Genomic DNA, 27,219 nt, shown 5'->3' on the forward strand with positions numbered 1-27,219 from the left:
AGTAGAGCCACTGAGGGTTCCTTTTCCGTTTTCCATCAGCATTAATTGTTTATATTTTGCTTAGGCTAAAGTCTGTTTTGGGCTAGGGAAATGAAAACACTGCACCTTTCTCAGCCCACACTAATAACCATGGTGCTCTCTCCAAGTGGAAGGGAGTCTTTTGTTCTTGGAAAACCCTCAGGGAACTTAAAGGAAAATAGACTCAGCACTCTTTGTTTGCAAAACTCCCTCAAGCATCACTTCCTTGCCTTCTGATGTGGCTATTGTAATATCTGGAGATCCAAATCCTGGGTCTGTAGGCTCAACTTGCATATCTTTCAAAGTGTAATTCAGATTCCACGCTTGGTGCCTTTCTGAAATCTCAAATAAAAGTCCTGGCACTTTGATTTTTTATAGAAAGTAGAAATATGAATTTTAAGAAAAGCTGAAAGAGGCAGTGGGGAGTCTGATTTTTTATGATATTTGATTAGTATTTGAGATTAGTTAACTCAGTCAATAATAAGGCCAGATCAAAGACTAGCACTTTATAGGATCCAGGCAAATCTGTCCTGTTCTATGATCACACACTATCCCCCCACCCCACCCCACCCCACCCCCGCTTTCTGTATCCAGTTCTCTCCCCCAAGGGATTTCAGGAAGTAGAACTATTGCCACTACAGAGAAAGCAGGTCTCTTCCACCCTTCCCAATTCCTCCACACTCCCACTTAATGTTCTTTACTTATAGGTCATATATTTTTGCTTTTGTGTTAATCTTCAGCAGGTTTTTCCACCTCAAGTCTGTCCTCTAGAGCAGGAGTCCCCAACCCCCAGGCCGAGGACCGGTACCGGGCGAGGCCTGTTAGGAACTGGACCGCACAGCAGGAGGTGAGCAGGGGGCAAGCAAGCAGAGCTTCATCTGCCGCTCCCCCATCGCTGGCGTTACCGCCTGAACCATCCCCCCCCCCCAGCCCCTTCCATGGAAGAATTGTCCTCCATGAAAGCAGTCCCTGGTGCCAAAAAGTTTGAGGACCACTGCTCTAGAGACTTCAGCTTTTACATCTGTGAATGTGTACTTAACTGCACAGCCTGTTCCCTAAGTCCCTCAATTGCTCTTTTGAACCTGGATCCACTCACACAAGCAGAGAAAGAACATGGGTGGAAATGGTGATTCTTGTTGCCTATGGAAAATACCTATGTTTCCTCTTTCCAGACAAGAAGCTCATTACCTGATTGGCAAGTTTCTGCTTCTTTTATCTGAAAGAGTTAACAGTCTTCAGAAGAGCTTCTTGATGAACTAAGATACTGGATAATCTGGCTCAAAGGTAAGAAAGTCATTTGCTTTAGAAGCTTCAAAATATTTCTGTAATTTCATCCATTTTAATGAAGGCAGGAGTTTTTAACTGTTTTATTCACAACTGTGACCAACAACCAGTACATGATTGGCACATAATAAGTGCTTGATTAATATTTGTTGATTTTATGTAGACAAGACTTCTCAGCCCATAGGAATGAGGCTCCAGAAGACTTATATCTCAAGACATTAATGTCCTATAATTTAGATAAGGAAGTCTTGTCATATGAATGGTGCAAAAAGTACAAAAGTCGGACAATACAATGAAGAATTTGGGATTACCTTTCTAATTCATCTGGTAGTTTCTAAAGAAACTGCAGCTCTAAGCTTATAAAGCTGCTTTGAGCAGATGGTGCTATATAACATCTTTGTTTATATGGAAGAATGAGTGAAACCTGTTATTAGAAAGTTGGAGGTTAATATATTTAACAAAATAACTATACTATGGTAAGGGAACAGCATGCTAAACACCTCATCACATATGGTTAAGACTCACGTTTTAGAGCAGAATGTATATATTTTTTAACATCTTTATTGGAGTATAATTGCTTTACAATGGTGTGTTAGTTTCTGCTTTATAACAAAGTGAATCAGCTATACATATACATATATCTCCATATCTCTTCCCTCTTGCATCTCCCTCCCACCCTCCCTATCCCACCCCTCTAGGTGGTCACAAAGCACGGAGCTGATCTCCCTGTGCTATGCTATGCAGCTGCTTCCCATTTTACGTTTGGTAGTGTATATATATAAATGCTACTCTCTCACTTCATCCCAGCTTACCCTTCCCCCCTCCCCATGTCCTCAAGTCCATTCTCTATGTTAGAGCAGAATATTAATGAACAATTAAAGAATATACCTAGATGAGGCAAAGGGAGCTCATAAATCAGGACACACTTGAATGAAAATAATAGAACACAATGTTTTTTTCCACTCTCACTTTCAGTACCATCCATTTTGCACACATTATTAATACCATTGGACATGAAAAATCACAAAGCAAAGGCTGAGACAGTTTAATGGTTTCTAAAGAAAGATGGGGCTGTAAAACATCTGACTTCTTCACAGACTGTCAGACTCATCAGAGGATTTGAACAAATCACAAGCTATTAGGTGAAATGTTAGGTGGTACTGGTGTTCAATAAAGGGAAAAAACATTAGGGGGAAATTTGGTTGTCATCTTTTTTCTCTTTATAAGAAAGTATGTGTGATGATATCACTTATATGTGGAATCTAAAATATGACACAAATGAACTTATCTATGAAACAGAAACAGACTCATAGACATAGAGAACAGACTTGTGGCTGCCAAAGCGGGAGGGAGGGATGGATTGGGAGTTTGGGATTAGCAGATAAAAACTGTTATATACAGAATGGACAAACAGTTCCTATTGTATAGCACAGGGAACTGTATTCAATATCCTGTATTAAACCATAATAGAAAAGAAAAAAAAAGTGTGTGTGTGTGTGTGTGTGTGGCATTCAGGCCTTTTAAAAATTATTTTATATGCATTATTTAATTTTTACTACAACTATCAAGCAAATATTACATCCAAACACTTAGAAGAGTGCCTGACATAGAGTATGCAAAATGTGTTAGAAAAAATATAAAGTATGTGTTCAGTAAAGCCAACATCTACATACACCTTTCTATGTGTGAGGCACCAACCCAAGTGCTCCACACGTGCTATCCTAATCCAACTTTGTGAGGCAGATCCTTACACAAACTTTTATTTACTAAGGGAAAAACTGAGATCCAGAGCAGGTTAAACAAATCAACAAATGAAGCTAACATCTGAATCTAGTTTCCCTGACCTGAAATCTCATGGAAAGTGAGACATAGAGAGAAGGGACTTTGTCTAAAATAACACAGCTATAATGTGCCAACGCAGAGATATGAACGTAGTTTTTTACTTTTTCCACTTGTGGGATAATAAAAAATATATATTTGATTTTTGTCTTGGTTCCTGGTACCGAACTCCTAAAATCCATGGAATTTCTTAGTGACATGACTGTCTTTTGTTATTCATAATGAGTCCCTTTCAATTTTTCAATTGTATCTTTTTTTTTTAAGGCTTTTTTTTCACCAGTGATCGAACCATGCCCCCTGCAGTGGAAGCGAGGATTCTTAACCACTGGATCACCAGGGAAGTCCCAACGGTCTTTGAGTTTATGTTAATGAGGTGACTCGATGGGTCCCTCAGTAGCTTCAGGACGTGGGCTGGTCTGCGGGAGGAACCTACTACTGTAGTAGGGTTCCTGTAGTAGGGTTCCTGTAGTAGCGTTGGAATTTTCAACCCCATCCCTTCCTCCACCTCAGGGAAGGGGAGAGGGGCTAAAGATTGAGTTCAATCACCAATAATTCAATCATGACTATAATGAAACTTTGATAAAGCTCGGAACAACAAGGTTTGGGGAGCTTCTGGGTTGGTGAACACACAGATTTGCTGAGGGGTGGTGCGCCTGGTGAGCAAGTGCACAGAGGCTCTGCTCCCTCCCATCTCCCTGTCCATACCATGTCCCTGCGTCTCTTACATTTGGCTGGTCCTGAGTTGTATCCTTTGTAATAAAACTGTATTTGTAAGTACAGTGCTTTCCTGAGTTCTGTGAGTCATTGTAGAGAATTATCAAACTTGGAGAGGCATTGAAGGGACCCCTGAATTTGTACTTAGCTGGGCAGAAAAGTGAGTAGCCTGGGACCCCAACTTGTGGCTGGCTTTCAAAGTGGGACTGAGCCCTTAACCAATGGGGTCTGCACTAACTCTAGTGGTTAGTGTCAGATTTGATTAGATTGTAGGACACCAGCTGGTGTCAGAGAATTGGAGAACCGGTTGAATACTTGTAAAACCAAACACCACTACATCATTTTAATTCTACATTCTACATTTTTAAGCCAATAAAATGGCTAGTCATGACCTAACTACTGGATTTATACATATATGTGCCTGAAAAGAATCCTATTATTTCCCTTAAGATGCACGTGTATTGTCTTTAACTTCTCACTCAGGAAACATAGCTAGAAGTGAAAATTCTTTTTCTCAGATATCTTCTACGAGCTGACTGGTCTAAAGCACATCTGTTTATCTGTGCTCTATTTCTGATTGAAAGCCTACTTAGCCGCCACATGTAGAAAATGTCTGCTCTATGGGACCAGGAGAAACACTACCACTGAAAATGACGAATTATAATGTCTGTTGGCATCACCAGTTGTGATCTCTCTAGGTCAAGGGATGGCCAAGAAAAGATGAGACTAGCCTTGATTATAAAACTTGGGAAGCTTCATTGACTTTTGTGATGTGCCCCGTACCCCACCCCTAATATTTAGGGAACACAGTCCTCACCTATGCTGCAGTGCTTAAGCTTTCCTGAAAGTGGATTTAGGCTAGAAAACTTTCCTATATCTCTCCAGTTTCATTGCAACATGAGATACTCAATTTTGACTGTGGAAAAACCTTAGAACTCTGTATAGGGAGAAAAAAAAGAAAGAAAAATGAAGCAGATAAGTGGTAGAAGAGACCATCTTTCTTTAAGACTTACTTGGCAACATGAGGCAGGGGGCAGGCGCACGGCTGGCAGACGCGGGGTGCTCCCCTGATGGCATCTCCGATATAACCATCTAGACATTTCTCACAGTGCTCGCCTGTTGTGTTCCGTTGGCAGTGCTGTAAGACAAAAGATAAGAAAACTGACAAGGACACAGTAAGAAACTTTATACACAGCAAATCTGGCAATCAAGCAGTAGTTCAAGCAAAGGGGATGTCAGGCCTGACAAAACAGATGGTGTGCGATGGTCCTGGTCAGCACAAAGGAGCCACGCTGGCCCCAGTCAGTGCTACAAAGTGCAGACAATGGGGATGACCTCTGCGTGTGCACTAGCAGCCTGGGGACTCTTCAGAGTTTGTGTGAAAAGGGGATTATTCATCAGTTACTCGTTTCAATTCAGAATGATAATCAGAATGATCAAACTCTGGATATCCTAGAAGCATCAGTTTACTGACTTGGAATAAATATGAAATGAAAAAACAAATCCGCCTGGGTAAGCATCAGGGGGAACACTTTAAGAATTTATGGGCTTGGGACTTCCCTGGTGGCCCAGTGGTTAAGAATCCGTCTGCCAATGCAGGGGACACAGGTTCGTTCCCTGGTTGGGGAAGATCCCACATGCCGCAGAGCAGCTAAGCCCGTGCGCCACAACTACTGAGCCCATATGCTGCAACTACTGAACCCGTGTGCTTAGAGCCCGTGCTCCACAACAAGAGAAGCCACTGCAATGAGAAGCCCACGCACTGCAATGAAGAGTAGCCCCCACTCGCCGCAACTAGAGAAAGCCCGCGTACAGCAACGAAGACCCAACAAGCCAAAAATAAAATAAATAAATAAATAAATATTAAAAAAAAATTTATGGGCTTGGAAGAACAAAATGTGTCCAAATAAAGCATAAATGGAGTAGAAGGTAGATTTCTGCTAATGGGCTGATATCTTGGATAATGATATACAAAAAATAGTAAGCAGGTTTATTGTGTGATTTTTCCATTTGTGGTGGGGATAATTGGATAAAAAGCACAAAACAGTTGATTCTTCTGCCTAGAATGTCTGTTTATCATTCAAGATCTGCACCAGGCCTTGAGAGCTTCAAGATTCCTTCCTGATGCTCCCCTCCCCGATCCTTCTCTCCTTCCATTGCCCTCATTGTACTGTTATCATCAGCTCCGAGCTTCAGCAGCGCTTCCCTCCACACTGCGTCTCTCAGCATTATACTGCCATCAACTTGAATGGAGTCTGTACTCAGCAGCTGTTTGTTGAGCTGATGGATTAATTTCTCATTAGTCCTCTGGAAGAGTCAGTGATGCTAGTCTACTGATATTTTCTCCAACTGGACATGACTGGATTGCACAAGGCAATGCCAGTAGCACTACGATACTTTCAAAGATGAAAAGAAGACATCTACATTCACCAGAGTGTATAAAGTTTGAATAGGCTTTTCAGTGAAAAATTGTACTGTTAGAATTAGAACGCCATTGAAGAGGCACCCTCCTGTTCGAGCAATTCCCTTAGTAACATCTATGCATGAGAACTTCAACAGATAACTTTTTTTTTGTTAGTTTCTGCTTTATAACAAAGTGAATCAGTTATACATATACCTATGTCCCCATATGTCTTCCTTCTTGCACCTCCCTCCCTATCCCACCCCTCTATGTTGTCACAAAGCACTGAGCTGATCTCCCTGTGCTATGTGGCTGCTTCCCACTAGCTATCTATTTTACGTTTGGTAGTGTATATGTGTCAATTACACTCTCTCACTTTGTCCCAGCTTACCCTTCCTCCTCCCCATATCCTCAAGTCCATTCTCTAGTAGGTCTGCATCTTTATTCCCGTCTTGCCCCTAGGTTCTTCATGACCACTTTCTTTTTTTTTAGATTCCATATATATGTGTTAGCATACGGTATTTGTTCTTCTCTTTCTGACTTTACTCTGAATGACAGTCTCTAGGACCATCCACCTCACTACAAATAACTCAGTTTCGTTCCTTTTCATGGCTGAGTAATATTCCATTGCATATATGTGCCACATCTTCTTTATCCATTCATCTGTTGTTGGACACTTAGGTTGCTTCCATGTCCTGGCTATTGTAAATAGAGCTGCAATTAACATTTTTTTTCTTTTTCTTTTTCTTTTCTTTTTTTTTTTTTGCGGTACGCGGGCCCCTCACTGTTGTGGTCTCTCCCGTTGCGGAGCACAGGCTCCGGACGCGCAGGCTCAGCGGCCATGGTTCACGGGCCCAGCTGCTCCACGGCATGTGGGATCCTCCCGGACCAGGGCACGAACCCATGTCTCCTGCATTGGCAGGTGGACTCTCAACCACTGCGCCACCAGGGAAGCCCTGCTATGAACATTTTGGTACATGACTCTTTTTGAATTATGGTTTTCTCAGGGTATGTGCCCAGTAGTGGGATTGCTGGGTCATATGGTAGTTCTACTTTTAGTTTTTTAAGGAACATCCATACTGTTCTCCATAGTGGCTGTATCAATTTACATTCCCACCAACAGTGCAAGAGGGTTCCCTTTTCTCCACACCCTCTCCAGCATATATTGTTTCTAGATTTTTTGATGACGGCCATTTTGACTGGTGTGAGATGATATCTCATTGTAGTTTTGATTTGCATTTCTCTAATGATTAATGATGTTGAGCATTCTTTCATGTGTTTGTTGGCAATCTGTATATCCTCTTTGGAGAAATGTCTATTTAGGTCTTCTGCCCATTTTTGGATTGGGTTGTTTGTTTTTTTGATATTGAGCTGCATGAGCTGCTTATAAATTTTGGAGATTAATCCTTTGTCAATTGCTTCATTTGCAAATATTTTCTCCCATTCTGAGGGTTGTCTTTTCGTCTTGTTTATGGTTTCATTTGCTGTGCAAAAGCTTTTAAGTTTCATTAGGTCCCATTTGTTCATTTTTGTTTTTATTTTCATTTCTCTAGGAGGTGGGTCAAAAAGGATCTTGCTGTGATTTATGTCAAAGATAGAATTTAATTTTTAATAGTAGCTGGGCTTAATCACCAGCTTTCAAAATTCCTGAATTTCAACAATTGGCTATTGCAATTGTAATTTGGTATGAGTCAGCTCCAGCACACCATTGGTACTAGGAATATACCTTGCTGAGTGGTCCACACAGAAGGAGCCTGGCAGAACAAATACGCCAATTCAGCAGCAGGCCCTGGAGGTCGGAGGTCAGAGGTGGGTGGAGGAATAGGAAAAGGGTGGTAGCTTGAACTGGAACCCTTCTAATCCAGTTGGCAGTGTACACTGTCATCCCTCCAAACTTGGTGGATGGTAAAGGCCGCGCCACTGGAGATTGCTGAGCGCCGCCAAAGGCTGCAGGGGGCCCCCGGCCGGGCGCGGGGGCGGAGCGTAGCAGCGCAGAGAGGAGCCCCCGGCCCTCCCCGCGCCGGGCCCCCGTCGCTCGCCGGAATCCCGTACCGCAGCTGCAGCGCGGGTCGGCCCCTTCCGCTCGTTCCGGGCTCCCGGCATGGGCATGCAGCTTCTGCGGGGACTGAGGCTCTGGGGGCTTGGCGCCTCCGCAGGCCTGGCCGCCGCGGCCCGAGCCCCCACCGCCAACAGATAACTTTTTAAAAACTGGGATCTGTGGAGGAATCTTGGGGAAGGCAAGACGGAGTGACTGGAAACTTAACTCTGAGTTTGTTATTTTGTCTCTATGTTCTATGTTGAGGTTCAAAATAATAGTGAGGTCCTGCTCAAAACATTTTATCTGGATTAACTAATTTAATTCTCACAATAATTCTAAGGTAAGTTACTATTTTTTCCCCATTTTACAAATGAATAGAGACACAGGGAGGTTAAGTAAATTGCCCAGTGTCACACAGAGGTAGGTGTGTCTCAAAAGTGAGATCTGAACTCAGGCAATCTGGCTCCAGAGGTTAGGCTGGAAACTCCCATATTATACTGCTTCTCCAATGTGCTAGAGAAAAGGCTTCTTTCCCAAAAGAGTCATAAAATGGCTGCATTAGAAAGTGTCAGACTGTTTTACTAACAGTTTGAGCTTCATATCGAGAACAACACACTAGACAAAAGGGAGGAATCCTGATATGGGCCACAGCTATCATGGTTGAATGCTCTTTGGGCATTTGATATGCCATTAGATGTGGACAGTCTTTGGGTCCTGATTAGAATTACGTTAACAGAATAGAATTATTGATAAGAGGTTAGTTCAGACCACCTGACAGAAGAGAAACTGAAAATAAAGTATGATGTGCAGACAACAGGATGTTAACATATTTCCCTCACTGTTCTTAATGCTGTATCAAGTGCTAAGTCAACCTTCAGTAAATGTTTGTTGGAAAGAAAAATGAAGGAAAAAGTGGGAAAGGGTGAATTAGCATCTGGAGCAAGTAAAGGAAATTAACATGCACCCAAAGCCAGCTCAAAATTGGTGGCAATCTCTCATCCCAGGGAAAACCCACGAGCCTTATCCAACTACCAGGAATCTAAGCCATAAGCAATCTGTCAGGGCAGCTCTAGACTGGGGTCAAACTTGTCCGAGTCCTTGTTGGACAGATGAAGCCTATCTGTGCAGAAGAAAACAAGCCTGTTGTAAGATGTTAGACCACTCTTCATGCCTGAAGCGCCTATTTAGCTGCAAAAATGAGCCAATTCTCAATTCTGTCACCTTACGACTCAATGGATGCTTTGGATTCCTTGTCAGGGCACTAATTCTTCCATGGCAGCCACAGGGAGCAATTACCCTCAAGGGCAAAAAGCCTCCAAATCACTATGACCTCTAAATGCTCAGAGTGCAAACACTGACTCTTGTCATCTGCCTTCTTTTAAAGACTTAGTTATGAAATGCCCTAAAAGGCAACTGATGCACATTCTGGGAGATCAGCAGGGATAGTGCTGGCAGCAGGGACAGAGTTCCCTAGCTCCTCCTTTTTCTAGCTGGTTGACCTGGAGCAAGTCACTCGACTTTTCTGGGTCTCTCTGTCTGTAAAACGAGGATCTAGCTGAGACGGTCTATAAGCTTTCTTCTAGCTCTGAAAATCTTTTACTCTGAGATTGCAAACATCCTTTACCTTCATTGCTCTGCCATTTAAAAAACAAAACGGAAAAATGACAATAAACAGTACGCTGTTGTTCGAGTGAGGTACAAATTTATTTTTCAATGAAACTGACCCCACTTAAAAATGAAAAAAGCATTCTGAATTTTTGGCCCGTGGTTAAGAAAGCTACATCTAGATAATCAATTTCACATTAAGTGTCAGGAATGACATTTGGGAACCAGCTGTGTCTCCTTCATGTGAAAAATGGAGTCTCTTGATGACTGGGCCACAGCACCAGCCTAACGTGGGAAGAAAGCCTAAAAGGATCAGGTTAGTGGCTAGTCACAGGTTTCATGCGTGACTACAGTCTATCTAGACCTGTGGTTCTCAAAATATGTCCAGGGAAGTTAAAACTATTCTCATAATAATACTAAGGTTTTATTTCTCTTTTGCATTCTCATTTCTCATATGTGTAAGGGGGGTTTTCCTGAGGCTACGTGACAAGGAGATATCACCACAGATTGATGCAGAGGCAGATATGACATCCAGCTGTCTTCCATTAAGCCAGACATGAAACCTATTTTCAATCTGTAAAATACATTTATATTTTTTAAAAACATACTGTTTATGTTAACATGTAATGGGTTTATTATTGTTCTTTTCAAATAGATTAATAAGAAAATATTATAAAAATTTTCCCTTTTAAATTTCAAATGCAGTAAACATGAACAGGTATAATCCACATAAACGAAAGCTCTTTGGCACCTTGAGTGATTCTAATGAGTGTAAACGGCTCAAGAGACAAAAAGTTTGAGAACTGCTGCTCTGTCTAGATCAGAGCTTCTCAGACCTGTGTGCACAGAATGCACTGGGGATTTTGTGAAAATGCAGATTCTGTTCAGGGTGCCTGGGTTGGGCCTGGGTTTCTGCATTTCTAACAAGCTCCCAAGTATCACCAGTGCTGTTGGTCTAGACTATACTTGAGAAGCAAGGGTCTAGATGGAAACACCTCATGTCGGTAGCACTGTTTGCTAGTTACTCAGCACTCAGCACAAGCCTAAGGCTCTAGAATAACAAGACAGTGCATTTTACTGCAATAAAGGGGACCCCAGTCTCAAATTAGAATATTAAAGATTTTTGCTTTTAAGTAAATTTGTTATTCATTCACTTAAACCTGGATTAAGCTGACATAATGACAGACAATGAGCTGTGACGGTTACTAAAATGAAGAAGACCCAGTTCCTGCCTTTGAATAACTCACTTTGAGTAAGTTGTGATAAAAACAGAGAGGTAAACTGAGAAGAATACAGTGTGCTAGGTGCTATGACTCTACTATGGGTCAGAAAGAAGGGAAAGGGTCTACTCTTCCTGAGAAAGCAAGACAAGACTTAATGGAGGTGGTGACATCTGAACTAGGCCTTGAAGGATAAGCAAGAAATCCCAGGCAGAGAACAGGGAAACACAAGTTCAGACACAGAAAGTGAAAGTACAGAGTTAGTTTAGGTGGCAGAGAGAAGCTCAGTGGGTCTGGAATAGAAATCCTTGAAGGATTTTAGAAAGGGGGATGCCTTGATTAGGTTGTGTTTTTTAAAGATGTTTCCATTGCTTGTGAGGAAGACAGATTAGGGGGAGGAGAGTCTGGAGCAGGGCATAATGAGTAGTTGGGAAGCTGCACTAGTGGTCAGGGAGGGATACTGTGGGCATGAATTAAGACAGTGGGATGGCACAGAACAGAGGAGGCCCTCTCCTAGGTTGAACTGGCAGGATTTGGTGCTCAGCTGAATATTGGTGAAGAGGAAAAGGCAGTTGATGAAGCATCTGGGACAAGCATGAGGGACTGGCAGAATGGTGCTGTCATTAATTGAGGTGGGGAATACAAGAGGAGGAACATGTTCAAGGTTGAGAAAAGAAGGAAAAAACAATGTATAGAGAACTTATTATCTGCATTTGGTTCCCATCATACTCTTACATTGGGGGCACAAAGCAACAAGAGACTCCACTGAGCTAGCCATCCTTAAAATCCTTTGCACACAAATTTTATGACTTTATGTCAGAACTTTAGCTAACATGGAACCAAATCAATCACTATTTGCAAAATTTGGTTTTTCCAAGCTTGCAAAAGATTGGAAAACTGTCAAAATTTTAATGTAAGAATTATGCACTTGATTTAGATACCAACTTTATAGTTGCAAGTAAAACAGGAAAAAGAATTCCCTATTACTCAATTTCTTCTTTCTACTGGACATCTAATAAGGGTGTTGCTTTATCCATCACACATGTTTAGTCTTAAAGGGACTTACATTGGTTGATTTTGGCTTAATACACATAAAGGACAGTTTGAAAATCAGGAGAAAAATGCTAGTGTCTACAGAAATTAGAAATGTAATAACTTTGCTTTCCTGAATTAGGTTTTAATTAGGCTTTGAGAGTAATAAAAAATTCCTTAGCCTTCAATATGTCGAATGACTTCCTTTTCTCCATTGTGCTTAGGGTGGGGTAGAAGTCCATCTAAATATCAATATCTTTTTAATTATAAAATTACTGGCAGTTGTAGAACACTTGGGCAGGTATACTGTAAAGTGAAAAGAAGAAAATAAAAGCCCGTCCACATTTCTACCAGCCAGATGTGAATCCTTAACAGCTTGATGGTTTTCTTTTTAGATTTCAATTATGTTTCACAGTTATTTAGTGGTTTCAAATCCAAATCTTTTAATTCAGATTTAGATTTTTTTCCTGAAATGCTGGCACAGACCTCAAAATCTTTTCATTTTTTTTTCTTTGATTGTCACTGAGCAGGTGGGGGTCTCTGCATGTGTTTCTGAAGCACCCCTGGTCCTCGTACTTTGGACTTCATTATGTTGGTCACGTCCACAAGCATTTTCAAGTGGGTGTTCTGTCCCTACAGCCCTTCAGTCCACACAGTGGAAAGCACTTAATCCAAATCCTAGAATAGTGCCAGGCACATAAGTGGTACTCAAAAAATGCTTATTTGTTAAGTGGATAAATGAAATCAACAGATACATCAATGCTTAATCAAAAGGAACCTGAGGGCTTCCCTGGTGGTGTAGTGGTTGAGAGTCTGCCTGCAGATGCAGGGGACACGGGTTCGTGCCCCGGTCCGGGAAGATCCCACATGCCGTGGAGCGACTGGGTCCGTAAGCTGTGGCCGCTGAGCCTGTGCGTCCGGAGCCTGTGCTCTGCAATGGGAGAGGCCACAGCAGTGAGAGGACTGTGTACCGCAAAAAAAAAAAAAAAAAAAAAAAAAGGGAACCTGAGGAGCCCGTGCCAGTGGTGAACTTCAAGTCAGATTTTCTCCACTCTAGTTCTGGTCAGTGGGCTCCACGCTTTCTCCTGATGATGAAGCACCAGTTCTTTAGATGGTAACTGGACTTAGTCATGGTCTCTTCTTGGTTCTCTGTACCTAGCCTCTAGATTGGGGGATAAACTATAGGTTATCAGTGACCAGGCATTCCTATCACTAGCCATCTGTCTGCTTCTGTTTGTTTCTACACCTTAAATCCTTTCTCATGCCTCTTTCGGGATTTCCTAGAGAGTCTGCCATGCCCACTGGGGTTGCCTGGCCTTTAAGTCTCTGCCTAGCTGACTCCACTGAGAATCCTGCCCAGTGCACCCCGGTTCTGATAAGATGCAAAGTGGCCCTTTGGAAAGACAATCAATGCATACTGGATTTCATTAGTTAATCTACTTTTCACTTAACGACCTTTCTGCATTTGAAGAGTTGGCATTCCTCTTGTGAAGAAATCTCTTAAGATTTTTTGGTATTGTCTGAAATGGTAGCATAACTTTGTTTATATATTTTGTCAAATGGCTTAGTTCCTTAAAATCAGTCTGTAAAATATAAGGTCCAATTGAAATTGATCATGGGAATGGAGGAAGAATTAGAAACCAAGAGGCGAAGATAAGACAGAGGCATTACAAGCCTTCAAAATAAAACAAAATGAAATAAAAGAAGGCCATTTATTTTGTTGCTTATGGAAGATGGGAGAAATTAGTTAGGCCAGGCAAACTGTAAGAACTGATTGAAACTCTGGTGCCCACAGTGAATTGCAAGGTGTTCAGGTGGAGCCGCTGTGTCTTCTCTGGCTCCCTGAACGATGACAAGGCGCTGGGGCTACAGGGCAGGAGCTGAGAAGTAAGATGGCTATTTTCTTTTTTTCTTTAATGTTCTATCTTGGAACAAAGTAATTGCAGGAAGATAGGCAACTTCCCTGAGTGTGCATATAAATGTTTACACCCTAGCCCATCCCCAAACTTTTTTTTTTTTTTTTTTGCTGTTATGCGGACCTCTCACTGTTGTGGCCTCTCCCGTTGTGGAGCACAGGCTCCGGACGCGCAAGCTCAGCGGCCATGACTCACGGACCCAGTTGCTCCACGGCATGCGGGATCTTCCCGGACCGGGGCACGAACCCGTGTCCCCTGCATCGGCAGGCGGACTCTCAACCACTGCACCACCAGGGAAGCCCCCACAAAGTTTTATTAGAACTTCGTATGCCCCAGGAACTATGAAGGAATCACGTGATGACTGCCCCCTTCAGAAGCTCAAGTCCAGGTCAAAGATAAAACCACGATAGCTCTTATTCTGACCAGGTCATTGTAACGAACAGTAGTTTTGTCATAGCCCTCTATAGGCACTAGCAGGAGGGACATTTTTCCCCTTTAATTTATTTCAGTCTTCCATCTTACTGACTGTCTAACAGCAGCTGATGGGCTGGCTAATCCCTGTTGTCTTATATTTAAATAAACTAGATGACAAAGAGCATTTAATTGGTCAAATTATCAGAGGTGTACATTATTAGTTCAAGTGCATCCATGGGATTTTCTTTTCAAATGTCACTGGGATTAAAATAACAGGAAACCGGAGATGAAAGCATTAGAAAGGGGTAGACTTTGGCAGCTGCGGGTGCCTACACTGCTACAGAGGACATCCTGGATGTAATGGTTATTTAAGAAGATGGGGGAAGGGGAAAACAGAAACACCAGGACTAAACAAACACTACAAAGAGTTAGCAATGTTTAGTGTTTGCAACTTAATTCTGTCCCTAGAAAAATGTGAATTGTTAGGTTTAAAATAAATGGAAACGTTCTAATTTGCATCTTAACGTAATACATGAGTAAAATAATACCTTCAAGTACACACCTTGAAGACCACTTACAATCAAAATTATCTGCTTAATACAGACAATTATGCTAATTTTGAGGTAGGTAGGTATATTTAAGTATTCTTGCAGTTTATGCAAAAATATTCTTGCAGTTTGGGAAAGCCTCTTTGCCTCATGGGAACTTCTACTGTTATACTACTGTGTAATAGTATCACTCATGAAGGAAAACATGATCTTAAGGCATAAGTCTTTAAAAACGCCTCCTACGACTTCTACTGAAGTCACTTCTGGTAAATATTTCAATCCCCATCTTCACTAGGTTGTTAGTCCTTTTAGTGAAAATGGGCAATATGTAGCACGTACTTTTGCTAAAAGGCTTCTCATTCTCCTTCATAAATCTCTATCATGTTTCACTGTCTATTGGAAAATTCATTTCAGTTAAGGAAAAAAAAATTCTTTGGGGGCTTGATTACAGAGTTACAAAGGCCATAACGCCAAAGCTTTCATTTTTATTAGCTATTTGGTTTAAACCTTTTTTTTTTTAATTTTGATCTATAGACCTGACTATCTTAAGTTGTAAAATAGGCTATGAAACAACTGTTTTATTCTCCTGGTCTATGTGGAGTGAAGCCAAACATATGGCAAACTGTGCTATTACAGAGGAATTTGGATGGATGATTTCTTCCTCTGTGTATTATTTTCAAGCCCATCACCAATGGCTGTTAGCAGGAAACCAGCTGCCGAGGGTGGTGGGGCAGTTACTGCTAGGGGCACACGCACATTCAGACGTACACCTTGGTGACCACTTACAGTCATACGCAGTTTATATGAGGTGTTTTACAGGAAAAGTGAAGGGTATAAAGAAAGCTTGATTAGCAGTTTGCTCCTAGGCAGCTCAAACATCCAGGAAGAATATTTTATCCCCACCCAAGATGCAAAGGCTCGATGCAATATTTGAGAAGCAATAGATGACCCCTACTTACCACACAGAGTCCAGAGCCATCCAAGCACTCGTTGGAATTACCATTACAGTCACAGGGCAAACATTCTCCCGACTGGGCAAAAAAGAATCCTGCGTCGCATTTCTGAAACAGACACAACAAAAGCATCTTCATGACCGAAAAGATCAATTTTGGCCTCATTTTCTGAGAGGAGTACGAGGAACTGATTGGTAAATGATCCAAATATTTCTTTACAGAACATACTAACATGAACTATTTATACTACCATTCAATGATGTATATCCAATTTTCTTTATGTATCTTTTCTGCCTCTTTTTTCACTCCTTTTTTGGGGGGGGCGGGGAGGGCCTGGGGTCGGGGGCTCCTGCAGAGGTTGGCGGACCAGCCACGGCCCGGACACCACGAGAACAAATGGCGTCCAATTCTCGCGATGCGTAGCCGTTCGCGCAGCGAGATCTCGTCTCTTTCTCTCCTTCACCGCGTGAACGCCTGTCACTTCTCAGCAGAACAGGAGCACCTTTAACACAGCCTGTCACCGTGAGGAAGTAAGATTTTAGGTAACAGTGAAGGAGAAATTTTCTAATGTTTTCTTCCAATCCGACACAAGACAAATCCAAACTATTTGGGTGAGGCACTACTGCATCATGCAGTATGAATAAAGACCTGTGGGTTCAGAAATTATTGCCTGTGGCAGAACAACTTAGAGATGTGTCTGTCATAAACTTGAGCTCTTAAAAAAATACGCTTTTCAGATCCTAAAATTTTAAAGGGAGGGGTAAGGAAGTTAATGAGTCCTTACACTTAGCAGGTCCTTCGTGGGCGCTCTTCCTATTTCATTTGTCCTCGTAACTGCGAGAAACACATTGTTTTCCTTCGTTCCCCTGGTGAGATAATTAAACCCAGAGGTGTGGGTTGTGGTGATGTTAACCGATCTTGCATTTGCTGAATTGCCCTGCCCAAATGTCTCTTGTGCTCAGGTTGAGAAACTTTGTGAGATTGTTCTTGGTTTATGCCATTGGGCTTATGGATATGTATTTTATGTTTCTTTGGAATGTTTCAATGCTGCAAGGCAGAAATGACATCATAGGCCTGGAAGTCCACTCCTTGTCTGTCAGACAGATTTACATCTAAAGAATTCCAGACAGATAAGAATCTGGGTGGTTTCCACAAACTTACAGAGGAGGAGGGTTCCCATCACACCCGCCATTGACTGGTAGTTTTGTACTGTCTTGGCTACCAGGAAACTTTTCATTGTATCTGGCTGAGGTCCCTCTGACTGTTATGCAAACCCATTTCCTCTTGCTTTTTTCTCTGTAGAGAAAGAATCACTAGACACCATGCACAGTATAAAAACCCCATAGTCCTAAAACTAAAATTTAACATATTCCATTTGGAGGAAGTTTGATAGAGCATAATGTCATTTGCCTATGAAGAAAAGGCAAAGAAATTCTGTCTTTCTAAGTGAAGACAAAATAAGGCTGAGAAGGGACCAATTTATAAATTATAATGGAAATTTTGTAGTTGATGGTAAGCCTTTTTCTCAGTTTCCACTAGGGCACAAAAGAGAGGGAAAGGTGCTAAAATTGCAGTAGGAAGCATTTAATTCACACCACCTAATTTCACATATTTCTAACTTCTGTTTCAAAATACAAGAAATACATGTTTTCACTGTGATGCAGTACACAGAAAAAGGAATTCGCAGAAACAAGAGTAAGAAAAAAGACTCACAAAACAGTAATTAATCTTACTATGTGTCATATACTTTAAACTTCTCTATTTTATTTTATTTTATCTTATTTTATTTTATTTTAAAATATATCCTGGTCCTAAGACATAACATTGATTTGATGACCCATGAATGTGTTGCATCCTGCATTTTGACATTAGGAGGCTTTTAATTATAAAAGGAATGGATAACAGTAGTGAGGGCCTTAGTATTAGTTATCTCAGGACCCTCCATACCAGTGGTTTCTGAGTTCTCTAACTGACCAAGTTACAGACATCTGATTGGGGGAGTTTCTGATTCAATAGTTCTGATGGTGAAGCCAAAGAATCTACATTTTTTTTTTATAAAATAAATTGTGTATTTTAAAAATTATTTATTTTAATTAATTCTTCCCCCCAGCCTTATTGAGATATAATTGACGTATAACGTTGTATAAGTTTAAGGTGTACAGCATGCTGATTTGATATGCATATGTATTGCAAAATGATTACCACCATAGCATTAACTAACAACTCTATCATGTCACATAACTACCATTTCTTTTTTGTGGTGAGAACATGTAAGATTTACTCTCTTAGCAACTCTCAAGTGTATAATACAGTATTATTAACTATAATCAAGGTGCTGTATATTAGATAACCAGAATTTGTTAACCTTTTAACTGGAAGTTTGTACCCTTTGACCAACCTCTCCCTGTCTCCCTGTCTCCCCTCCCAGCCCCTGTAACCACCCTTCTGGTCTCTGTTTCTATGAGTTCCAAGGAGTGGGGCAGAGATGGGAGGTGTATTTGGAAGAGAAAAGCACACTGGTAGTAGCAGGGAGTCTGATAGAGATGCCTGGAAACGGTACATGAAAAGACCCACTTGTACCATCAACTATAGTAAGGACCTTCTTCTGGCCCAAGGAATCAAATTTCTGAAAGGGTGTTTTTAAATTGATAGTAGTGCAAGTCTTTTAGGCATTCTCGCAGCTCATTCTTCTGACGAAGACAAAGAAAATTAAGATTTGCCCTGAATAAATGCATCATTGTGAATATGACAGTGGCTAATCTCTTATTAGCCTGAGGCCCTGACTAAATTAAGAGACTCATTTTTAAAAAACAAAAATAAAATTATCACAACATAGGAAAAAAAACCACAAAAAAATTGAAAGGTTTTGTATTTTAGAAGAGTTTTACGTTTACTGAAAAATTTTGAGGGATCTGTATTTTTAAAAAGCCCCATGAAGATTTCAGTGTGAGACTAGGTTTGGAAGGATTGCTTCAAAGCACCTGTCACAGTACCTTGTACATGTTCATTGCTCAATGAACTTGTGATTGTGATTTGAATGGTTTGGACCAGGACAGGACATCAGAGGTATATGTGCTGTTGGAAACCAGTGGTTTATCCTGCTAATCTACTCACCGCTCTCTGCTGGGGCTGGACTGGGTCTCCAATGTTTCTCAACACAGTTCAGGCAGCCACTGCCTTGACTAGACTGTGTACAAGATGAAATCTTTGTTATGCCAAGTTTAGGAGGAGACTTCACTCTGAGAATCTGTCATTATCCACTTATCCACACACCAGATGAAGGTTCTGACCTTGTGTGAAGGATGATTTGGCTCAGGTCTCATACTGTGGGAGATGGGAAGAGAAGGGAGGCAGGGACAGGGTTGTGTGGAATAGTCACTTGGCCCCCTGCCAAGAGGGCAAGGAGGGTTGGAAGCCTGGCCAACTCCTTTCTTGCTGAGTTTTGTACACTTGAAAGGATTGTATTTTCTAACTCATCTATCCAGAGAGGAGGCACCATTTTAAAATTCACATAAAAGCACCATATGGAATAATGGAAGCCCTGGGTATGGGGAGCTTCTGATGTCATTCCTAGAGCCCATGCATTGGATACCTTGGACCTTGTGTTGTAGAACTTTAGAGGATTCCTTGAAATGGTAAATTGTTAAGTGGTTCAAAAGAAGCTTGAGTATCCTCAGGAAGAGCTGTTTAAGGTTTTTTCTTTTATGTAAAAACATTTCATCATTTTTTCCCCAGAAAGTTCTGTTAAGTTTTACTGGATCTCTTCTTGAAATTCTATGGGAACTGGCAAAATTGACCTTTGTCATAATAGTAAAAGGTAGATATTCTCAAGGATGAAAGTGTGGCTATTTTTTAGTTTTGCTCTTGGTTAATCTTTTCTCTAAGTAATTCTAAGACCTGTGCTATTTAGAGGCCTGTGAAAGCTGAATAGTCTTCTCACAAGGAGAATAATATCTGTGTGCTTTCCTTGGAAATAGTCTCCAGAATTTACTAAACAAAGATGTGTTTATGTATTATATATGTGTGTGTGTAAGCAAGAGAAGTCTTACAGTCAATTTTTAGATGCCACCCTGAACCCTCTTGCCCACATAAGATTGACCTACAGCAGACAACTGTATAAACACGTGGGTGGGTGATTTAGAGAGCACTCAGGGAGATTTGTATCTTCTGAGATGGTGCCACAACCTTTAAAAAATGGATAATAATAACAAGGATAATAATGACAATAATGATGATGATGATAACTATAATATGGTTACCATTTACTGAGAGCCTGTGTACCAAGTATTGTGATAAGTACTTTATCCATGTTATGGTATTTGCTCTTCACAGCAACTCTGTGAATTAGATATAAGTACCTGCATTTTAGAAATGAACAAACTGAGAGTCAGAGAAGATTAGAAATGTATCCAATGTCACATAGGTTTACAAGAGGTTCAGACTGCTCCAAATCTTCTTGTTTCTCTACTATACCATGCTGCCCCTCGTAAGTAAATAAATAAATAAAATTCAAAATTTTATTTAATTTACATTTTAATTAATTGAACGTAAATATTTATCATGCTAAGTCACTGCGTTGGTCATGTTGTATAGGTCTTGCATTTTTACCCCACCATAGCTCTATGAGGTAAGTTCTGTTACCTTCGTTTTGCAGATGTGGTCTGTGTGGCTTACAGGAATTGTTATTCAGGCCAAGTAACACAGATAAGAAATGGTGGACTCAGAAATTAGATTCTTTGTTTGACTCCCACATTTGAGCTCTTAACCTGCTGATGTACCATTAATATATGTTAACCAAACCCTTCTTGTTGGGCACTTAGGTTATTTCCAATTTTTTGCTGTTATAAACAATCCACAGCAGGCTGAAATGAATAAAAAATGTAAAATCTCTCCTTTAAGCCCCAGAAAAAATTCTTTAAAAATATATACAATCATTAATATATAAAAACCATTGAATGGGAATATTTACTTTTTAAACAACTTATTTCAGCCACATTGTCATTTTGCTTTCCACTAAATCACTTGTAGACTTTTTACAGCTCTCCATTCTTAAGCCACTCTGTTACTACAGCTTGCCTCCTGCTCTGACACTGAGATTGGATTAATCAATAATATTTACTTCTGCCTTTGAAGAATAAGAGTTAAAATTGCCATTTGCTTACTTTGTTATGATTAGTGTGATGTCTGGCTTAGAGTAAAAATCAGTATATGTTTACTTGACTGATTTTATATTTATAGAAATCAGAACTAGATAGAACTTACGAGGAAATTAGTGTGGTGTATCCATGTGCCACTTATATTTAGAGGAACTGGAAATGACAGTGTATATATATGTTGATATCCTTGAAGAAGGCGTTATTTCCAGAGGTTCATCGTATAATCACAATGTTAATTATTTCACTAGATGTAATTGTAATTAAGATTGTTTCTTAACAAAAAGGATAGCATTTATACAGCTGATTGATCATTTTTGTCCTCATTCAAAGAAGTCTCCTTGAAAACACTAGACTTAAACCAACAATACTGTCATCATACAGAACATATTTTGAATTTTCTTAAAAATTCTTAAATTGTGTTCTTTTGAAGTATAGTCCAGTCTGCATCCTTTGGGTGTGGCAAACTTCTAAAAATCTCTTGGAGTTATCAAATAAAGTGAATACCAAGCAAAGTAATATTAAGTTAAAAACTCATAAAAATCTCACTGTGTTTTCCAAATATTGTCACAGAGGAGCCAGTTAATTGGCTACAAGCCATTACTTTCGCATAGATAGTGAATGTCTAAGACCTTCAGAATTTCTGTTGAAAAGCCCAATTGACTAAACAATTTAAATGCTCTAATAGCATTCTTTAGGAATTTGAGGTCTCCAATCACCCATTAAAATAAACTAACAATAGCAAAAATTGACCAGATTTAGGAGGGGCCTGAAGTTGTCATCTGAAGGTGTGAGACACATCTTGAGATCTCTGAGTAGGTACTTGATGTCCCAGAGAGAAACAGACTCTAATCTCCAGTTCCAACAAAAATAATGAATTAATTATAATAAAATTCATTATAGAGAGCACACGCCACAGCCCTGTGCCTATTCTAATAGGATTTGACCTAAAATTGGAATAGATATTTGCATTGTGTCTTCAACCAAGGATCTACAAACATTTTACAAATATTGACTCATCTTGCTTTCTGAATTAGACTTGTAAAATTTTGATTCATCAACTTTTGCTTTAATTTACTAAGGCTTAATGTGGAAAGCTTTAAAAAAAAAATCTCTCTGAATTCATTCATTTGTATCCAGAGTCATTGCTACCTTCCAAATTAGTATTCTTCAAATTTAACAGCCCACATTCAATTATCTTTCTGCTTAGGTTTTTGTATGGGTATAATCAATCAATTGTTTCCAGGCAACAATGATTTCAGCTCTAGTTTTAGTTTTAGTGAATTCCATTTTTTGTTTTAGTGTATTAGTCACCTTAAAATTTAGTCACCTTAAGATTGAATGTTATGCTCACTTAGGAGCTAAAGCTTTGTGCCTTTACTCAGAGTCTCTGGATCTTACACAATGCTGACTTCCATCTGCTTAAAACTTGGGCAGAATTAAGAATCCGATAGTATTCAGGGACCTTCTAATAGGAACCAATTGTTCAATTTAATCTATTTAAAAATATCAATTTAGCCTTTGCTGAGGAGGAGTGACTTCTAAGAACATATGAATTTATTACACGGGTAGGTATTTCAAAGGCTATTTTTTTCTGTGTCTATAAAAATAAAAGATAAAGTATCTGACATGGAAAGCAGTCCGGAATTAAGCTATTGATAACTTTGCCTCTGTATTTTTTCTGGTAGGACTTAACATGTTTTGATTGTTCATATACAAAACTATAATGGAAGTGCCAAAATAAGTTAAAACGCATTATGCAGTGGGTTACAGTTAGCAAGTTGCTTCTTGATTGACTTCACTTGAATATATAGAGAATTACCCATGTACCCTCCCTTGTGTCTCTTTAAGCTCTTGTTTGCGTAATTGAAATTCCCCACATTTCAATAGGCGAAGTTAATTTTTAGATTTTGACAGTGATTTCACCATAGCTTGATTAGGAAAGTGGTTTCAACATTCCTCAGGGGTTTATCCAGTTCAGAGATATTTTTTCTTAGGATTGGCATAAATAAAGCTGGGGTATCAGCTGAACACAAACTATGGTACTGGTTTCTCCTAGTTGGCTCTTAGAGCTACCTTTGTGCTTATTGCTTGGGAACTTTATCTGCCATTCCGTGGCAAACTTGCAAAACACTCCAGCCCTCAATTTAATCACCAAATGAATTAGAGACAATGATTTAGGTCCCGAGGAATTCTGAGGAGCACAGCACTGCTATCTTGTCCACAGTTAAGCCAGGTCCTTTAATTTTGTAGAGTGGAGAGATAGTTATCATGGCATTTACATTTATGTGGCTATTCCTCAGCACTCTTTATGGGTCTTTTGGGTATTCTCTTGGGCGTGGAAACCAGCGTTCCACTCAAAGGTCTCAGATAACTGTTCTCAAGCCCTGCACTTGATCAAATGCTTATTTGGACTTTTAGATACCAACAGACTCAGGCTGTGATGAAGTACTTACCATACTTGCTAATAAATAGCTCTCTTTAGCTGTAAAACTAAAAGGATCAAACAAGAAAAGTTTAGAGCCCTAAAGCCATAAAGATTTTCCTTTTGAAGTGTTGGATTGGAGGATGATTATGTTCATTAATACTGATGAAAATTTCTTTAATTTTCTCCTTGAAAAGTTAATTAAAACACTTTATAAGTTGCTCGTTTATAGTGGTGATTGCCACTTATAAAACATAATGGGGCTTTAGCAGTGCCTTTTTTCCTTTGATTTTTCTTAAAAAAAGAAATCTGCTAACATCTGGCTTTCTGCTCCGGGTCCTCCTCACATTGCCTCATGTAACTGGCTTGTGCTTTTCACTCCTCGCCTTCCAGGCTATGGTTACACAACATAGCCTCTGCAAGATTTTTTTTTTATATCTGAAAACTGACTCAGTTTTATTTAATTTACTGGGGCAAATGCCATGGACACATTTCCAAGAAAGGAAGAGATGCGGACCACAAGGGCTAGCCTTAAGAGCAAGGAGAGAGGAATGACTTCAGAGTTACAAGGTTTAGGGGATTTTGATATGACTCCTTAACCGCTTAGTAGGAATCAGTGTTGTGAGATGACAGGCATCTCTGTCCTCTTCAACTGGTTTTTGTGAATAATAACCGCGAATATTTATTGACAGACACCAGGCACTGAGCTAAGTGCTCCTTATAGATATTCTGATTTGATCATTACCATTTAATAGCCCACAGGATTGCAAATGTGTGCCTAAATTATCGTTACTTTTTATAAGAAATTGGGAAGTTTAATTGTCTATAAACGGACTATGGCTTCTGTTCAGTATGCCCAGGGAAGGCAGCAGTGCTTCCTGAGGCGAGTTCTCTGGTTGGGGTATTCTGTCAGTTTCCATTGCCAGTAGATGTACCTGTTTCTGTCTTGAGGTGCCCTGTGTACTTCATTGCTACCTTCACACTGGACCATTCAGGATGCAAAGCAAAATGTGATTGGCAGTACCTGTCATTCTTTATGCTCTTCCTTGTGCGTCTATGCATCACTGAAGACATGCTATGGTGAATTAGTAGGAAAGGAGAAATGCATCCCAAATCTCTACTCTACCCATTTATTCTCAGGAGATAATCTTCCCTCTTTTGATGAGAAAATGGAGGTCATTGGGTAGAAAATCTCATACTATCTATCTCTCTTCTCTTTCTCAAAATTTGTCTTTATCTTGACTCATCCTGATGTCCTCTGCCCACCTCAGAGGAGGTAGTGCTTCTCTTGTTGTTAGGAAAGACTAGCCCTCTATCCGTGCTCTGGGGCTTACACACCTGTGGCCAGCAGGCTCTGTCTCATCACCTAGCCTCCCTCCCTCACATGCCACCCACCTCTTTGCACCCACAGGGATGAGGAGAAGCAGAGTACAGTTAAGTGCTGGGTGTTGTGTTGGATAAGCTCTGACTTCTTCCCCCAGGTTCAGATTCTAAGAACACCTTCCTTCAGCTCTGCCTCTTTTTCATTTTCCTCCATTCTTGCCCAGCCAGGCTTGGTGAGTGAGAACTCAATCGCACTGGCTCCACTTCCTTCATGCCAACCTATGCCTCTATCCATCATCCAGTTTCTGTCTCCATGGTGCCACTGAAACTGCCCTGACAAAGCTGTCGGGTGATGTCTTTGTGGCTTTGCTTTTCCAGTGTTACTTGTTCTTATTCCAGTACTTAATATTTTTGAAATTCCCTCCTTGAAATTCTCTCTTCTCTCTGCAGGACAACTCCCACTTTAGGTTTTTCTCCTGCCTCTCTTTCTCAGTATCTGTGGGGGGAGCATTTGGGGGGAAGGAAGGTAGGTTGTTTCTCTTCCTCTGCTGCCCCTGTGTTGTAGGTGTACCCCAAGATAACCTCTGTATCCCTCTTTTTTATCAACACACTCTTGCTGGGTGAGGTCAACCTCTGCCACAGTTTCAGCCTCCATTTATATTCTGGTAACTCCCCAAACGCTGTACATAACCCGGATCTCACTCTTTTAGTCCACACTCTTGTTTCCAAGTACTTGTTAGACAAGTCCTTCTCCAGCTCTATAGGCACATGGAGTTAAATGTATCCCACACTGACCTTATAATATTCTCTCCCCAATCTATTTTTTTCTTTATATCTCAGTTAATTATAAAGATTATGGAACATAAAGGGAAAAAGTAATGGATTAATGCTTTTAAATCACATGAATGTATTTTGCATTAATGTAGTTTTTGGAAATGCTTCCAAAAGAGTGAACTCTGCAAGGATCAGAGAATGGTTTGCATATAGAATGACAAAGTTTAAGAACTCACGTTTTATCTCTTCCTTTTTACAAGCACTTTGCTATCATTGTTTATTTCAAATCTATGGTTTAAATGGAGGTAAATGAAGTATCACAGAGGTTAGAGTCTCAAGTTAGAAACGACCGTACACAATTCTGATCTGTTATAAATTTACTCTCTAAATGAATATCTCTATCTACGTGGACAATAGGACTGGATGTTCTCCAAATTAACTTCTGTGTAGAATACCATGTTTATCAAGGTTAAGTAACTGGAATGTGCTAAGTTGAAGCTTACGTATTTGTTATATTATTAAAACTCAACAGTTACCACAGCGACTGCTTAGAACTTAGACAACAAAAGATTTCTCAGGGAGGAGAATTTTGTCATGGACATTATTTAGAATTGCTGGCACACGGTGCTAATAAAAAGCAGACTGTGGTTTAGTAAGTTTTATTATTGTTTTAAAATTCTCTGTACACAATGCACCCCTTATTGCCTCCACCTGAGTAAGACTGATCCCACCTCCTATCACCCTTTGTATACTGTTGCCTCATAGAGTTTGCACTCTTTCTCTGAGATATTTACCAAGATGACTCTTCCTCCTTGTTCCTAATACCACTGTTTAGGTCAGAATCTTGGCGTTTCTCTCCTGGATTATCATAATTACGTTTACTCTACTCTCTTGGTCACCAGGCTTTCTCCCTTCCAGTCCATTCTTTATTACCAGAATTAATTTTTAAAGACCTTATCATACTGCTTTTCTGCTTCAAACCTCCCAGTGGCTCTTCATTCATTGCATACATGAGTAAGTAAAATTCCTTAGCATGACATACAAGCCTCCTATTTCACAGTAAAATCCTAACTATCTCTTCAGGTTCAACCTCAGCTCCCTCTGCTCTAATTAAACTACATGTTTCCCTCCTCCCCCAACATACCATTCTCTTGACCAACTTGACTTTGCATGTACTGCACAAAGGGTCTTGGGGTGCCTTATTCCTCACCATCACCTATGAATCCTTTCCTCAGTCTCAGACTCAGTTGCTCTTCCTCTGCGTTCACGTGGCACTCTGCACACACCTCATTAGAGCACATGGAACATGCTATTGCAAGTTTTAATCTACACTCTAGCCTCCCTGAAATCACTGTGAGCTCCTTGAGAACAGGGAGTGTCTTATTCATCTTTGTATCCTTATCACCTATCAGAGTGATTAACAAATAGCAAGTAGATACTGAAAATGTTAGTTGAAAAAATGGATTTGAACCTGGAAAGAACGAACCAAGAGGGGGAAAATCATGTAAAAACTTTGGAGAGAAATTTGGCAAATCTCACAAGTGAAGATCTCCAATCATGAA

At 40.3% G+C, this 27,219-nt stretch overlaps 2 protein-coding genes across 3 annotated transcripts in view; one reads left to right on the top strand and one right to left on the bottom strand.

The window, feature by feature from the left end:
- LAMA4 (laminin subunit alpha 4) overlaps nt 1-27,219 on the bottom strand; it is a 150,939-nt gene that overhangs the window by 95,033 nt on the left and 28,687 nt on the right. Inside the window, exons 2-3 of the mRNA XM_079939603.1 lie at nt 15,989-16,090; nt 4,869-4,993 (exon numbers count right to left, since the gene is read on the bottom strand). Coding sequence (XP_079795729.1) covers nt 4,869-4,993; nt 15,989-16,090 — 227 coding nt within the window. The remainder of the gene's footprint in view (nt 1-4,868; nt 4,994-15,988; nt 16,091-27,219) is intronic.
- Nucleotides 16,251-27,219, top strand: part of RFPL4B (ret finger protein like 4B) — a 134,685-nt gene continuing 123,716 nt past the window's right edge. The window contains exon 1 of one of the 2 annotated variants that reach the window (XM_079939999.1): nt 16,251-16,524. The gene's annotated coding sequence lies outside the window, so the exon portion shown is untranslated. The remainder of the gene's footprint in view (nt 16,525-27,219) is intronic. The other variant, XM_079940000.1, reaches the window with a different exon arrangement.

The sequence above is a fragment of the Stenella coeruleoalba genome (genome assembly GCF_951394435.1).
Source record: "Stenella coeruleoalba genome assembly, chromosome: 12".
Lineage (NCBI taxonomy): Eukaryota > Metazoa > Chordata > Mammalia > Artiodactyla > Delphinidae > Stenella > Stenella coeruleoalba.